This window comes from Carcharodon carcharias, chromosome 12, assembly GCF_017639515.1.
Source record: "Carcharodon carcharias isolate sCarCar2 chromosome 12, sCarCar2.pri, whole genome shotgun sequence".
In the NCBI taxonomy this organism is placed as follows: domain Eukaryota; kingdom Metazoa; phylum Chordata; class Chondrichthyes; order Lamniformes; family Lamnidae; genus Carcharodon; species Carcharodon carcharias.
Genome location: NC_054478.1, coordinates 105016559 through 105032346, shown reverse-complemented (window position 1 = coordinate 105032346; position 15788 = coordinate 105016559). Strand labels below are relative to the sequence as shown.

General features: G+C 44.4%; 1 protein-coding gene across 1 annotated transcript in view; it reads left to right on the top strand.

The window, feature by feature from the left end:
- Window positions 1-971: 971 nt before the first annotated feature.
- sf3b1 (splicing factor 3b, subunit 1) overlaps window positions 972-15788 on the top strand; it is a 55679-nt gene continuing 40862 nt past the window's right edge. The window contains exon 1 of the mRNA XM_041200472.1: window positions 972-1097. Within this exon, the coding sequence (XP_041056406.1) occupies window positions 1070-1097 (28 nt within the window). The 5' untranslated portion in view covers window positions 972-1069. The remainder of the gene's footprint in view (window positions 1098-15788) is intronic.

Sequence of the window (15788 nt, the reverse complement as noted above, 5' to 3'; positions counted from 1 at the left end):
ATAAATGCAAGTCTTTCTTTTCAGCAAAATGATCACCCAATCTGCTTGGTCTCCCTGATGCAGGAGAAACCATATTGTAAGCAGTGAGTACAATATACTAAGTTGGAAAAAGTACAAGTAAATTCCTGTTTCATCTGACAAGATTGTCTGGGGTCCTGGATGGCGGGAGAGAGGAGGTGAAAAGGCAAGTGTTGTACCTCCTGTGCTTGTATTGGAAGGTGCTGAGTAATGGAAGAGGGTATTGGAGGTAGAGTTGTCATGGGTGGTGCAGAGGAAACAATCCTTTCAGAATGCTGAAAGAGAAGGGGACGATGTATCTGGCAGTGGCATCATGGTGGAGATTGCTAAAATGGCAAATCCATTGAATGTGGTGGCTGATGGGGTGGAAGGTGAGGACAAGGGAAAACCTATCATGGTTTTGGAAGGGAGTGGGAGATGTGAGGGCAGAAGTGAGGGAAATGGGGTGGATATAGTCAAAGACCCTGTCAACCACAAAGGAGCGGAATCTTTGGCTGAGGACAGAAGATCTTTTGGAATCTCTGGTTGCACATATTTAGCACTGAGTGAATTACCCGTTAATGAAGTGGGTGCATTATTATTTTTCTGTTCAGTGTTTATTCATTTGCACTTGTGTGCAAAATTAAATTTCATGTTCATCTGCCCATGTACAGGGAAATCAGTAAACTTCAAACTTGTGATGCCAAATAACGGGCAATAAGAGTTGCATTATCTTCCTGGCCACATTTGGATAACAAAATTCCACAGATATGGCAAAAAACCGGACTCATGGTGTCTCGATTTTTTAGACATTTCTTAAACAACCATCGCAGTAGAAATGAGGCATCCACAAAAAGGAGGTAATTTTCATAATGCACTTGCAATTTATTTGGTTAACAGCAATGATCTGACATCGTGGTAATTGTGGAAAAACCATCTCGAGGGAATAACAGTGTTATCAACTGTGAGCTCAGACTTGGAGCATTTGTGCTGCTGCATAGGAGCTGCTGTCAATCAATCCAGGGCCCGCCCATTCACGGCAACGCGGTTCCGCTCGCCACCGTTGTACAAAATGGCGAAGATTGCCAAGACGCATGAAGGTAATGGGAGATCATTTAGGGGTCTATTGATCAGATTTTTTTTGCGGCGAGTTAGAGTTATAAGAATGTTTCTGTAAGCGTGTTTGCGATTCTTCATATAGCGAGCAGAGACTTGGGGTGGAGGAATGTGGCCGCCGCAGTTTGCTGTGTGGTGGTTCGAATGGGTCAGGAAATGGCGTCTCTCTCAGAGCGCAAATGGGGCCGAGGGAGAGGCCTGGACCCCCAAGCGCTCCCCTACACTCACATAGCACTGACTAGTCTACAAGATGGGCGTATTTAAACAGAAGAATCCTCACCACGCTACGTTAATGGGCTCTCAGTGGCTGAGTTTTGTAGAGGTTTGATTCAGGCGGGGATACGCAGTTGGCCTGCGGCCTTGTCAATAACAACTATCCACCAACGCCGTCAGCTTCAAAAGCGAGCAGCTCTTTGCATCTCTACAGAGTTGCTGGATTTAATTTTGAGAGTATTGGAAAAGTAGATCAGATTTCAACCCAATCATCCCGAGTTGTTTTACGTCGCTACTCACGTGTTTTACTAGTGAATGGTCTTGAGTGCCATTCTTAAAAGTATCAAAAAATCATAATATCAAAACTTTGGAGTCAAACACACAACGAGGCAGCCTATTTTTACATTCATTTGTCTTACTCTTAAGCTTTGTGAACTGTTTGCAAAGACTAGATTGCTGTACACTGCATTTTTCTGCATCATCACTGTTGCTGCAATGAGGCAGCTTATACAAGTACTTAGAGTTCTGCCCCTATTTGACAAATTGCTAATGTTTTCAAAGTAAATGATGGGTGTCAACACACTCAAGACATTAAAATAAAACTTTGCTTATAATGACATTTGGTCCCTTCAACACATAACTCAAGAAGAGTGTTCAGTCTAATTGTTATCTTGTATCTCTGTGAGCCGTAAGTGATATAAGAACAGAAAGTACTGAAAATGCTCAGGTCTGGCAGCATATGTGAAGAGAGAAACAGAGTTAATGTTTTCAGTTAAATATGACTTCAGAATTGGATAGTTATTCTCTGATCTATGAAATACATGTGAGGTTGCATCTTATTCAGTTGTTTAGATTAATATGGGTTAACATAAGATAGAGACAACAATGGAGTTCTTTAATACAACTTTTAAGTATATCAGTTACTGGCAAAATCTAATTTGAAATGTCGCTATCTTGTTTGGATTAAAGGTTGAATGAATGGTCATAAATGGTGTTTGAAAATTGGTGAATTTTCTGGTTTTAAGTGAAGGTGATGCTTGATATGATTGGAACCTACAGGTTATATCAGACAAATTTTTGTTTTGTTAAGGCATTAGTAATACTCGATACTTTAAAAATCTGTATTCATGAGAATCATACCTGTTTGAGGTACTATTATCTTGCATTTCATTGCAGCATAATTCACACCTGATTTCTTTTTTAGCAGTTTTATTTTTGATTTTGCCTTAATACTACCATAGTTTTAATGCTGAATTACTACCTTGATTGTGGACATGACAGTTTCTGAGAGTTAATTTTTTTGAGACGTTTTCAGCTCACAAATCTTGACTAACAAATAATACTTGAGTAGTAAAGTTCCCCAGTGATAGAAATGTTTTACTCTGTAACTACCAAAATAAACTATTAATTTCTTAATGTGTATTAAAATGTAAATACTACTTATTCTGGTCCTTTTTTCTGTCAGATCTAAATCAGGTGCATTGACAATAGATTTTACCTTTTCCATTTCTACATCAGCAACCCTAACTACTTATCTCACTGAGCATACTAATTGCTTCTGAATAATTAACATTAATATTAATAATTAACAAGACTCTGCACCCTATAAATGGAGGGGAAAAGCTTCATAATAATTACGATGAATTGCGTTCAACGGCATGTCAAGGATCAAAAAACAGTGTTACAAGCATTACTATTATACAGGGCGCCTCACTGCATGCTATTTTATCCTCTTCTATCTTTTCTCCCTTTTTTTAACACTGTCACATACTATTTTTAGTGCACTTTTAGAGGCTTTGGATTTGTGACATATACTATGGTTTCACTTAATCATTTAAAATGCAAAACATTAATTCCAACTGCTGTGCAGTAAGATTATATTTACATTCGTTTTGACATCTCCAACTTTTCCCACCTTGACTTTTTATATTGCAGATTTGTCAATTCAGTTGATGACTTCCCCACCTGTACTTTATGCTGTACTTGACTGTCCCCAAATTCTGTGTATCTACAATTTATCTCAAATTTGTCCTCAACTCTGATCTTCAAAGGATTTTTAAATTTTACACTATTTTATTACGCTCAAATCTTAGCTTGATTTGGGACCAATACTTGTTTTGTTCAGTTTGTTGACAAAGAGTAATATTGGAATAATAGGATTACATGGGATATACAGCACAGAAACAGACCATTCAGTCCAACCAGTCCATGCCGGTTTTTAATGCAGCACTTGAACCTCCTCCCATCTTTCCACACATAAATCTATCATAACTCACTGTTCCATTTTCCCTTTTATTCTGGTTTAGCTTCCCCTTGGATTCATTTATATTATTTGCTTCAAGGGGAGGTGATAGCATAGTGATATTGTTGCTGGACTAGTAATCCAGAGACTCTCGGTAATGCTCTGGGGAATCCCGCTGCGGCAGGTGATGGAATTTGAATTCAATAAAAAATCTGGAATTAAAAGTCTAATGATGACCATGAAACCATTGTTGATTGTTGTAAAAACCCACCTGGTTCACTAATGTCGTTTAGGGAAGGAAATCGACTGTCCTTACCTGGTCTGGCCTAAATGTGACTCCAGACCCACAGCAAAGTGGTTGACTCTTAAATGCCCTCTCGACAAGGGCAATTAGGGATGGGCAATAAATGCTGGCCTAGCCAGCGATGCCCACATCCCATGAATGAATAAAAAAACACTCCCAATGGTAGCAAGTTCCACTTTCTCACCACTCTAGGTAAAGAAGTTTCTTCTGAATTACCTATTGGATTTCCTGGTGTCTACCTTTTGTTCATGGCCTTTACTTATGCTCTTCCCCTGAAGAGGAAACATTCTCTCCACATCCACTCTGCCAAAATCTTTCATTTTTATAGACCTCCATTAGGTGACCCTTCAATCTTCCTTTTTCAAGAGAGAAGAGACTTTGTTTTTTTCAGCTTTGATGTTGGTCCAACTGGCAGTTGTTCATGTATGAGCTGGACATTGAGTCAGGAGCAGAATCAGTACTAATCATTCTAATTAATTGGACTAAATATGAAGGGTCAAATAATTCTTCTTTCACAGATTCTTCTATAATTCATAACAGTCTGCTTTTTGTGATGTGAGCTAGTGCCTGTTTTGGCTTTCTGTTTATTCGGGGAATGTGGGTGTTATTGGCAAAGCAAGCATTTTTGCCCCATCCGTAATTGCCCAGGAGAATGAGGTGGTGATGATCGACCTTTTTGAACCACTGCAGTGTCTGTGATGAAGGCGTATCCACAGTGCCATTAGTTAGTGTTCCAGGATTTTAACTCTGCAACAACAAAAGGTATGGTAATATATTTCCATGGTGTGTTTGACTTGGAGCTGGTGGTGTTTCCATGTGCCTACTGCCCTTCTTCTAGGCAGTGGAGGTTGTGGGTTTAGAGGGGGCTATGGAAGGAGCTTTGGTAATTTGCTGCAGCACATCTTGTAGATCGTGCTGTTTACAGCCATGGTGCGCTGGTGGAAGAGAGTGGGAATGTTTACGGTGGTGGATGGGGTGCTAATTAAGTGAGCTGCTATGTCCTTAATGGTGTCGAGCTTCTTGAGAATTGTTGGAGTTGCATTCATCCAGGCAAATGGAGAGTATCCCATCACACTTCTGATTTGTGCCATGTAGCTGGTAGAAAGGCTTTGGGATACAGGGAGGTGAATCACTTACTATTGCAGCTGCAGTATTTATGCGGCTGGTCCAGTTAAGTTTCTGATCAGTGGTGATTCCCCTGGATGTTGATGGTGAGGGATTCAGAGATGGTAAAGTTGTTAAATGTCAAGGGTAGTGGTTAGAAACTCTCATGTTGGAGATGGTCATTACTCAGTACTTGTGTGATGTGAATGTCACTTGTTACTTAGCAGCTCAAGCCTGAATTTTGTCCAGGTCTTGCTGCACGCGGACATGATCTGCTTTGTGTTCTGTTGCAGATAGAATTGAATGTTGTATCAATAATCAGCAAACATCCCCCCTTCTGACCTTGTGATGAAGGGATAGTTATCGATAAAGCAGCTGAAGATGGTTGGAACACTGCCCTTAGGAACTCCTGCCATGCTTCCTGGAGCCAGAGATAATTGGCCTTTAACCACTATAAACATAGAAATGTAGAAAGGTTTACCGCACAGGAGGAGACCATCTGGCTTATCTTGTCCATACCTTCTAAAAATGCGAGGTGGCCGAATCCCATCATGCAGCCCATGGTCCATATCCCTGTAGGTTATGGCACCTCAAGTGCTATCCAAGCGTTTTTTAAATGGGATTAGGGTTTCTGCCTCTACCACCATTTCAGGCAGAGAGTTCCAGAGCCCTATCACCCAATGGATGAAAAAAATTGCTTCTCAATTCCCTTTCTAATCCTTCTACCAATTACTTTAAATGTATAAAACAAAAACAGAATTACCTGGAAAAACTCAGCAGGTCTGGCAGCATCGGCGGAGAAGAAAAGAGTTGACGTTTCGAGTCCTCATGACCCTTCGACAGTTCTGTCGAAGGGTCATGAGGACTCGAAACGTCAACTCTTTTCTTCTCCGCCGATGCTGCCAGACCTGCTGAGTTTTTCCAGGTAATTCTGTTTTTGTTTTGGATTTCCAGTATCCGCAGTTTTTTTGTTTTTTACTTTAAATGTATGTTCCCTGGTTATTGATCTCTCTGCTAACAGAAATAGACCCTTAGTATCCACTTTATCTAGGCCCTTTGATTTTTTTTATGCTGGGTATGATTCGAGACAGTGGAGAGTTTCCTCCCTGATTTCCATTGACCTCTAATTTGCTAGGGCACTTTTGTGCTGCAGTTGGTCAAATTCTGCCTTGTTGTCAAGGCCAGTCACTTTCACCTTTTGTTCCTGTTTAAGCCAAGGCTGGACTAGGGTCTGGATCAAGTGACCCTGGCAGAGTCCCAGCTGGGTTTCTGTGAGCAGGTTATTTAAAAAAAGAAAGACTCACATTTATATAGTACTTTCAGGACCAACGGACCATCGGACGTCCAAAAGAGCTTTACAAGCAATGAAGTATTTTTGAAATGTAGTCACTGTTGTCGTGTAGGAAATGCAGCAACCAATTTATGCACAGCAAGCTCCCATGAGCAACAATGTTATAATGACCCAATAACTTGTTTTTGCGATGTTGATTAATAAATATTGGCCAGCTAATTCCCATGTTGTTCTCTGAAATGTTGCCATGGGTACTTTTATATAAATATGAGAGAGCAGCCAGGACTCAGTTTAACACCTCAACTGAAAAACGGCATTTCCACCAACTCCGCACTTCCTCAATTCTGCACTGGAATGTCAGCCTTGATTTTTGTGCTAAGTCCTGGTGTGGGACTTGAACTTACAATTTTCTGACTCAGGCAAGTGTGCTAAAAACTGAGCCATGACTGCACCTAAATACAGCAAAGGCTACGAATCCAGACAACATCAATCTAGTGCTAAAGACTGACACTCTGGATCCAACTGTGCTCCTAGCCTAGCTGTTGCAGTACAGCTACAACAGTGGCATCTACCCAAAATGGGAAATTACCCGGGATGTCATCGAGGTCTACAACACAGAAAAAGACCCATCGAGTCTGCGCCGTTCAAACAAGGACCTAACTATTCTAACCCCATTTTCCAGCACTAGGCCCATAGACTTGTATGCCATGGCATCCCAAGTGTACATCCAAATACTACTAAAACGTTATGAGGGTTTCTGCCTCTACCATCCTTTCAGGCAGTGAGTTCCAGATTCCCACCATCCTCTGAGTGAAAAAATTCTTCCTCATAACCTCTCTAAACCTCCTGCCCCTTACCTTAAATCTATGCCCCCTGGTTATTGATCCCTCCACCAAGGGGAAAAGTTCCTTTCTGTCTACCCTATTTATCTCCCCTCATAATTGTATACACCTCAATCATGTCCCCCCTCAATCTCCTCTGCTCCAGAGAAAATAACCCCAGTCTACCTAATCTCTCCTCATAACCAGAACTCTCCAGCCCAGGCAACATCCTGGTAAATCTACTCTGCACTCTCTCTAGTGTAATCACATCCTTCCTATAATGCGGATTCCAGAACTGCACGCAATACTCTAGCTGTGGCCTAACCAATGTTTTATACAGTACCAGCATAATCTCCCTGCTCTTATATTCTATGCCTTGGCTAATAAAGGCAAGAATCCCATATGCCTTCTTAACCACCTTATCTACCTGTCCCACTACCTTAAGGGACTGGTGGACACCAAGGTCCCTCTGATCCTCGGTACTTCCCAGGGTCCTACTATTCATCGTGTATTCCCGTGCCTTGTTTGTCCTGCCCAAGTGCATCACCTCACACTTATCCGGATTAAATTCCATTTGCCACTGATCAGCCCATCTATATCCTCCTGTAATCTAAGGCTCCTCTCTATTTATCACCCCACCAATTTTCGTGTCACATGCGAACTTACTGATCAGCCCTCCTACATTCAAGCCTAAATCGTTTATATATACCACAAACAGCAAGGGACCCAACACCGATCCCCGTGGAACCCCACTGGACACAGACATCCAGTCACAAAAACACCTTTCAACCATCACTTTCTGCTTCCTGCCACTCAGCCAATTCTGGATCCAATTAGCCAAAAGCCCATGGGCTCTTAACTGGTTATCAGCCTTCTAATGAGGGACCTTATTAAAACAAAAACAGAATTACCTGGAAAAACGCAGCAGGTCTGGCAGCATCGGCGGAGAAGAAAAGAGTTGACGTTTCGAGTCCTCATGACCCTTCGACAGAACTTGAGTTCAAGTCCAGGAAAGAGCTGAAATATAAGCTGGTTTAAGGTGTGTGTGTGGGGGGCGGAGAGATAGAGAGACAGAGAGGTGGAGGGGGTTGGTGTGGTTGTAGGGACAAACAAGCAGTGATAGAAGCAGATCATCAAAAGATGTCAACGACAATAGTACAATAGAACACATAGGTGTTAAAGTTAAAGTTGGTGATATTATCTAAACGAATGTGCTAATTAAGAATGGATGGTAGGGCACTCAAGGTATAGCTCTAGTGGGTTTTTTTTTATATAATGGAAATAGGTGGGAAAAGGAAAATCTTTATAATTTATTGGGAAAAAAAAAGAAGGGGGAAACAGAAAGGGGGTGGGGATGGGGGAGGGAGCTCACGACCTAAAGTTGTTGAATTCAATATTCAGTCCGGAAGGCTGTAAAGTCCCTAGTCGGAAGATGAGGTGTTGTTCCTCCAGTTTGCGTTGGGCTTCACTGGAACAATGCAGCTGGCCAAGGACAGACATGTGGGCAAGAGAGCAGGGTGGAGTGTTAAAATGGCAAGCGACAGGGAGGTTTGGGTCATTCTTGTGGACAGACCGCAGGTGTTCTGCAAAGCGGTCGCCCAGTTTACGTTCGGTCTCTCCAATGTAGAGGAGACCACATTGGGAGCAACGAATGCAGTAGACTAAGTTGGGGGAAATGCAAGTGAAATGCTGCTTCACTTGAAAGGAGTGTTTGGGTCCTTGGACGGTGAGGAGAGAGGAAGTGAAGGGGCAGGTGTTGCATCTTTTGCGTGGGCATGGGGTTGTGCCATAGGAGGGGGTTGAGGAGTAGGGGGTGATGGAGGAGTGGACCAGGGTGTCCCGGAGGGAGCGATCCCTACGGAATGCCGATAAGGGGGGTGAAGGGAAGATGTGTTTGGTAGTGGCATCATGCTGGAGTTGGCGGAAATGGCGGAGGATGATCCTTTGAATGCGGAGGCTGGTGGGGTGATAAGTGAGGACAAGGGGGACCCTATCATGTTTCTGGGAGGGAGGAGAAGGAGTGAGGGCGGATGCGCGGGAGATGGGCCGGACACGGTTGAGGGCCCTGTCAACGACCGTGGGTGGAAAACCTCGGTTAAGGAAGAAGGAGGACATGTCAGAGGAACTGTTTTTGAATGTAGCATCATCGGAACAGATGCGACGGAGGCGAAGGAACTGAGAGAATGGGATGGAGTCCTTACAGGAAGTGGGGTGTGAGGAGCTGTAGTCGAGATAGCTGTGGGAGTCGGTGGGTTTGTAATGGATATTGGTGGACAGTCTATCACCAGAGATCCACCTGGACCCCTCCCTCTGGATTCTTACCTTCTCTCGATCTTTTCATTGAGAACTGTTGGCGCGACATTAGTCGTCTCAATTTCTCTGCTCCTCTCACCCATTCTAACCTGTCTCTCTCTGAACTTACTGCACTCCATTCTCTCAGGTCCAACCCTGACATTGTCATCAAACCCGCTGACAAGGGTGGTGCTGTTGTTGTCTGGCGCACTGACCTCTACCACGCGGAGGCTGAGCGTCAACTCGCAGACACTTCCTCCTACCTCTCCCTGGACCATGACCCCACCACTGAACATCAAGCCACTGTTTCCAGGACTGTCACTGACCTCATCTCCTCTGGGGATCTCCCTCCCACAGCTTCCAACCTGATAGTCGCCCAACCTCGGACGGCCCGCTTCTATCTCCTACCCAAAATCCACAAACAGAACTGCCCCGGTAGACCGATCGTCTCAGCTTGCTCCTGCCCCACAGAACTCATTTCTCGTTATCTTGACTCCCTTCTCTCTCCCCTTGTCCAGTCCCTTCCCACCTACATCCGTGATTCCTCTGACACCTTACGTCACATCAACAATTTCCAGTTCCCTGGCCCCTACCGCTTCCTCTTCACCATGGACGTCCAATCCCTCTACACTTCCATCCCCCACCAGGATGGTCTGAGGGCCCTTAGCTTCTTCCTCGAACAGAGGCCCGAACAATCCCCATCTACCACTACTCTCCTCCGTCTGGCTGAACTTGTTCTCACGCTGAACAATTTCTCCTTCAACTCCTCTAACTTACTCCAAATAAAAGGTGTGGCTATGGGTACCCGCATGGGCCCCAGCTATGCCTGTCTCTTTATGGGGTATGTGGAACATTCCTTGTTGCAGTCCTACTCCGGCCCCCTTCCACAACTCTTTCTCCGGTACATCGATGATTATTTCGGTGCCGCTTCATGCTCTCGTCAGGACTTGGAAAAATTTATTAATTTTGCTTCCAATCTCCACCCCTCCATCATTTTCACGTGGTCCATCTCTGACACTTCCCTTCCTTGACCTCTCTGTCTCAATCTCTGGTGATAGACTGTCCACCAATATCCATTACAAACCCACCGACTCCCACAGCTATCTCGACTACAACTCCTCACACCCCACTTCCTGTAAGGACTCCATCCCATTCTCTCAGTTCCTTCGCCTCCGTCGCATCTGTTCCGATGATGCTACATTCAAAAACAGTTCCTCTGACATGTCCTCCTTCTTCCTTAACCGAGGTTTTCCACCCACGGTCGTTGACAGGGCCCTCAACCGTGTCCGGCCCATCTCCCGCGCATCCGCCCTCACTCCTTCTCCTCCCTCCCAGAAACATGATAGGGTCCCCCTTGTCCTCACTTATCACCCCACCAGCCTCCGCATTCAAAGGATCATCCTCCGCCATTTCCGCCAACTCCAGCATGATGCCACTACCAAACATATCTTCCCTTCACCCCCCTTATCGGCATTCCGTAGGGATCGCTCCCTCCGGGACACCCTGGTCCACTCCTCCATCACCCCCTACTCCTCAACCCCCTCCTATGGCACAACCCCATGCCCACGCAAAAGATGCAACACCTGCCCCTTCACTTCCTCTCTCCTCACCGTCCAAGGACCCAAACACTCCTTTCAAGTGAAGCAGCATTTCACTTGCATTTCCCCCAACTTAGTCTACTGCATTCGTTGCTCCCAATGTGGTCTCCTCTACATTGGAGAGACCAAACGTAAACTGGGCGACCGCTTTGCAGAACACCTGCGGTCTGTCCACAAGAATGACCCAAACCTCCCTGTCGCTTGCCATTTTAACACTCCACCCTGCTCTCTTGCCCACATGTCTGTCCTTGGCCTGCTGCATTGTTCCAGTGAAGCCCAACGCAAACTGGAGGAACAACACCTCATCTTCCGACTAGGGACTTTACAGCCTTCCGGACTGATTATTGAATTCAACAACTTTAGGTCGTGAGCTCCCTCCCCCATCCCCACCCCCTTTCTGTTTCCCCCTTCTTTTTTTTTCCCAATAAATTATAAAGATTTTCCTTTTCCCACCTATTTCCATTATATAAAAAAAAACCCACTAGAGCTATACCTTGAGTGCCCTACCATCCATTCTTAATTAGCACATTCGTTTAGATAATATCACCAACTTTAACTTTAACACCTATGTGTTCTATTGTACTATTGTTGTTGACATCTTTTGATGATCTGCTTCTATCACTGCTTGTTTGTCCCTACAACCACACCAACCCCCTCCACCTCTCTGTCTCTCCGCCCCCCACACACACACCTTAAACCAGCTTATATTTCAGCTCTTTCCTGGACTCGAACTCAAGTTCTGTCGAAGGGTCATGAGGACTCGAAACGTCAACTCTTTTCTTCTCCGCCGATGCTGCCAGACCTGCTGAGTTTTTCCAGGTAATTCTGTTTTTGTTTTGGATTTCCAGCATCCGCAGTTTTTTTGTTTTTATATTTTTTGACCTTATTAAAACCCTTGCTAAGAGTTCAAATCTCACAATGGTAAACTATGAAACAATGTAACTTCATCTGAATAGGAACAGATGGAAACGTGTTTGTACTCGAAAGAGTTATATGCAAAAGGCTGCAAGCTTAAAACCCTTGCTGAAGTCCAAGTAGACTACGTCAAATGCATTGCCCCCATCTACACACCTGTTCACCACTTCAAAAAATTCAATCAAATTGGTCAGACATGACCTCCCCTTAACAAAACCATGCTGACTGTCCTTGATTAATTCCTGCCTCTCCAAGTGTAGATTAATTCTGTCCCTCAGAATTGCTCCCAATAGTTTCTCCATCACTGAGGTTAGATTGACTGGCATGTAGTTCCCTGGTTTATCCCTTCCTCCCTTCTTGAATAATGGTACCACATTGGCTTGTCCTCCAGTCCTCTGGCACCTCCCCTCTGGCCAGAGAGGTATTGAAAATTATTGCCAGCGCCCCTGCTATCTCCTCCCTTGCCTCACTCAACAGCCTGGGATACATTTCATCCGGGCCTGGAGATTTATCTACTTTTAAGCCTGCCAGCACACCGAATCTCCTCCCTTTCTATTCTAATTTCCTTAATTATATTACAGTCCTTCTGCCTGATTTCCATGCCCACGTCGTCCCTCTCACTTGTGAACACTGACACAAAGTATTCATTTAGAACCCTATCTATGTCTTCTGGCTCCACACACACAGATTACCACTATGGTCCTTAATGAGTCCTACTCTTTCCCTAGTTATCCTCTTACTCTTAATGTACTAACATTTAAAATAATTTTGGATTTTCCTTTATTTTACCTGGCACTGTTTTTTCATGCCCCTTTTTTGCTCTCCTAATTTCCTTTTTAAGTTCCTCCCTCCACATTCTATACTTCTTTCAGGCTTCCGCTGTTTTGAGCCCTCGGTATCTGCCATAGGTTTCCCTTTTTCTCTTCATCCAATCCTGTATATTCCTCGACATCCAGGGTTCCCTGGATTTGTTGGTCCCACCCTTTATTTTTACGGGAATATGTTGGCCCTGTACTCTCCTTTTTTCCATCTTGAATGAGTCCCACTTATTAAAATTGGCCTTCCCCCAGTTTAGAACTCTGATTTCTGGCCCAACCTTGCCTTTTTCCATAACAACCTTGAATCTAATGGAGTTATGATCACTAACTGCAAAATGCTCCCCCGCTGATACCCCTGCCACTTGCCTGGCTTCATTCCCTAAAATTAAGCCCAGGACCTTCTACGTACTGGCATAAGAAGCTCTCCTGGAACGCTTTTCAAGAATTCTGCTCCCTCTAAACCTATCACACTATGACTAACCCAGTTAATGTTGGGGAAGTTCAAATCCTACACTATTACTACCCTATTATTTTTACACTTCTCTGAAATTTGCCTCCATATCTGCTGTTCTATTTCTCTCTGACTGTTTGGGGGGCCTATAGCACATGCCCAGCAATGTGATTGCTCCTTTTTTGTTTTTCAGTTCTACCCATATGGCTTCATTTGAGGAGCCTTCTAAGATGTTATCCCTCCTTACTGCTGTAATTGATTCCTTGATCAATATTGCGATACTCCCTCTTTTACCTCCTTCCTTGTCTCTCCTGAAGAAGACCCCATACCCTGGAATATTGAGCTGCCAGTCCTGCCCCTCTCAACCATATCTCTTTGACAGCAATGACATTATACTTCCATGTATTAATTTGTGTCTTCAACTCATTTGCCTTATTCGTCAAACTCCTTGCATTAAAATAAGTACCATCCAACCTTGCCAAACTTCCTTGTGCCTTAACTGGCCTATAATTTCTGTGCCTTCCAGACTCACTTGCTCTCTCTCCTAATTTTGGCTGTGCATCTCCCCCTGCTGAGCCTCCTCTCAGGATCCCATACCCCTACCAACTTAGTTTAAACCCTCCCCAGCAGCACTAGCAAACCTCCCTGCGAGGATGTTGGTCCCAATCCGGTTCAGGTGCAACTCATCCGCCTTGTACAGGTCCCATTGTCCCAGAAATGGTCCCAATGTCCCAGAAATCTAAAGCCCTCCCTCCTGCAACATCTCTCCAGCCACTCATTCATCTGGACTCACCCCCTATTTCTATACTCACTAGTGCGTGGCACCGGAAGTAATCCAGAGATTACTACCTTTGAGGTCCTGTTTTTTAATCTGCTTCCTAGCTCCCTCAATTCTGCTTGCAGGACCTCATCCCTCTTTCTACCCATGTCGTTGGTACCAATATGTACCACAGTCTCTGTCTGTTTGCCCTCCCTTTAGAATGCCCTGCAGCTGTTCAGTGACATCCTGGCACCAGGGAGACAACATACCATCCTGGAGTCACATCTATGGCCGTGACTCAACAAACAAACGCTTGTCTGTTTGTTCCCTTACTATTGAGTCTCCTACCAATAATGCTCTTCCCCTCTTTTTCCTCCCCCATTGTGCAGCTGAGCCACTCACAGTGCTATGAGCGTGGCTGCACTCCCCAGAGGAACCGTCACTCTCACTGCTTTCCAACACAGAAAAATGGTTGTCGAGCGAGATGCACCCTGGGGATTTCCTGACTACCTGCCTGACACATTTCTTCTGACTGATGGTCACCCATTCCCCCTCTGTCTGCACTTCCGTAAGCTGTGGAGTGACCACGTCCAAAAACGCGCTGTCCACGAAACTCTTAACCTCGCGAATGCACCTCAGTGCCTCCAGCTGGTGGCACTTCCTGCACACGTGGTCGGTCAGAGTGCAAGGAGTGTCTAGGACTTCCCACATGTTGCAGGCGAGACATAACATGGGACTGAGTTGGAAAACAAAACCTTTACTTTAAGTTAAATACAGTTTTTAAAAAAAGTTAAATTATTTATGTACTTTAAGTAAAAACTAGAACTCTTACCTTTCCTTAGCTTGATCTGTTTTAAACTGGAGAAAAACACTCACCCACTACTCACCAATCAGCTCTCACCTTTATGCTGACGTCACTTTTTGAAGTTTCCCCACACACACTGGCTCTGACTTCTCCACCGCTCTCTCGCGCTGTCTTGTGACGTCACTCTTGTTATTTTCAACAAGAACTGACAGCAGGACACTCTTCCTGTTCACAAAAAGCAGGACATATCCAATCCAGCCAATTACCATCCCATCAATCTATTCTCAATCACAGGCAAACTGATGGAAGGTATTGTCAACAATGCTATCAAGTGACACATACGCACCAATGTGTCCTGTGAGTCACAAGGTTCGGGTTCAAGTCCCACTCCAGGGCTTTAGCACAAAAATCAAGGTCTGATAACCCAGTGTTGTCCTGAAGGAGTACTTCACTGTCAGAGGTGCCGCCTTTCAGATGAGGCCTTACAGTTACACCATCTGCCTCCTTGGGTGCTATATAAAAGGCAAGTCTTTTTTTTACCCATTGCTCTCAGTCATTTCTTGATGTCACATGGAATGAATTAAATTGGCTGAAGACTGGCATCAGTGCTGAAAGAGATCCCAGGAGGAGGCCAAGATGGATTATCCACTCGGCACTTCTGGCTGAAGATGATTGCAAACACTTGCCTTTTCCACCCACCTGCTGAACTTTGTCATGATTGACGATGGGGATATTCATGGAAAGACCTCTTCCTGTTAGTTGTTTCATTGTCTACCATCATTCGTGAATTGATGTGGTTGAGCTGCAAAGCTTTGATCTGGTTTGTTGGAAGTGGGATTGCTTAGTTAGTCTATATAGTCAATCCCTTTTAGAACTGTGGTAGTGCCGCACGACACAAAGGAGTATGTTCTCCTTGTGAAGGCAGGAATTCGTCAACAGCAAAGAATTTTACGGTAGTCACTTGTACCGCTGCCATCATGGACAGATACATCTGCAACAGGTAGATTGGTGAGAATGAAGGCAAGTTGGGATTTCCCTTGTGTTGTTTCTCTCACTTCCTG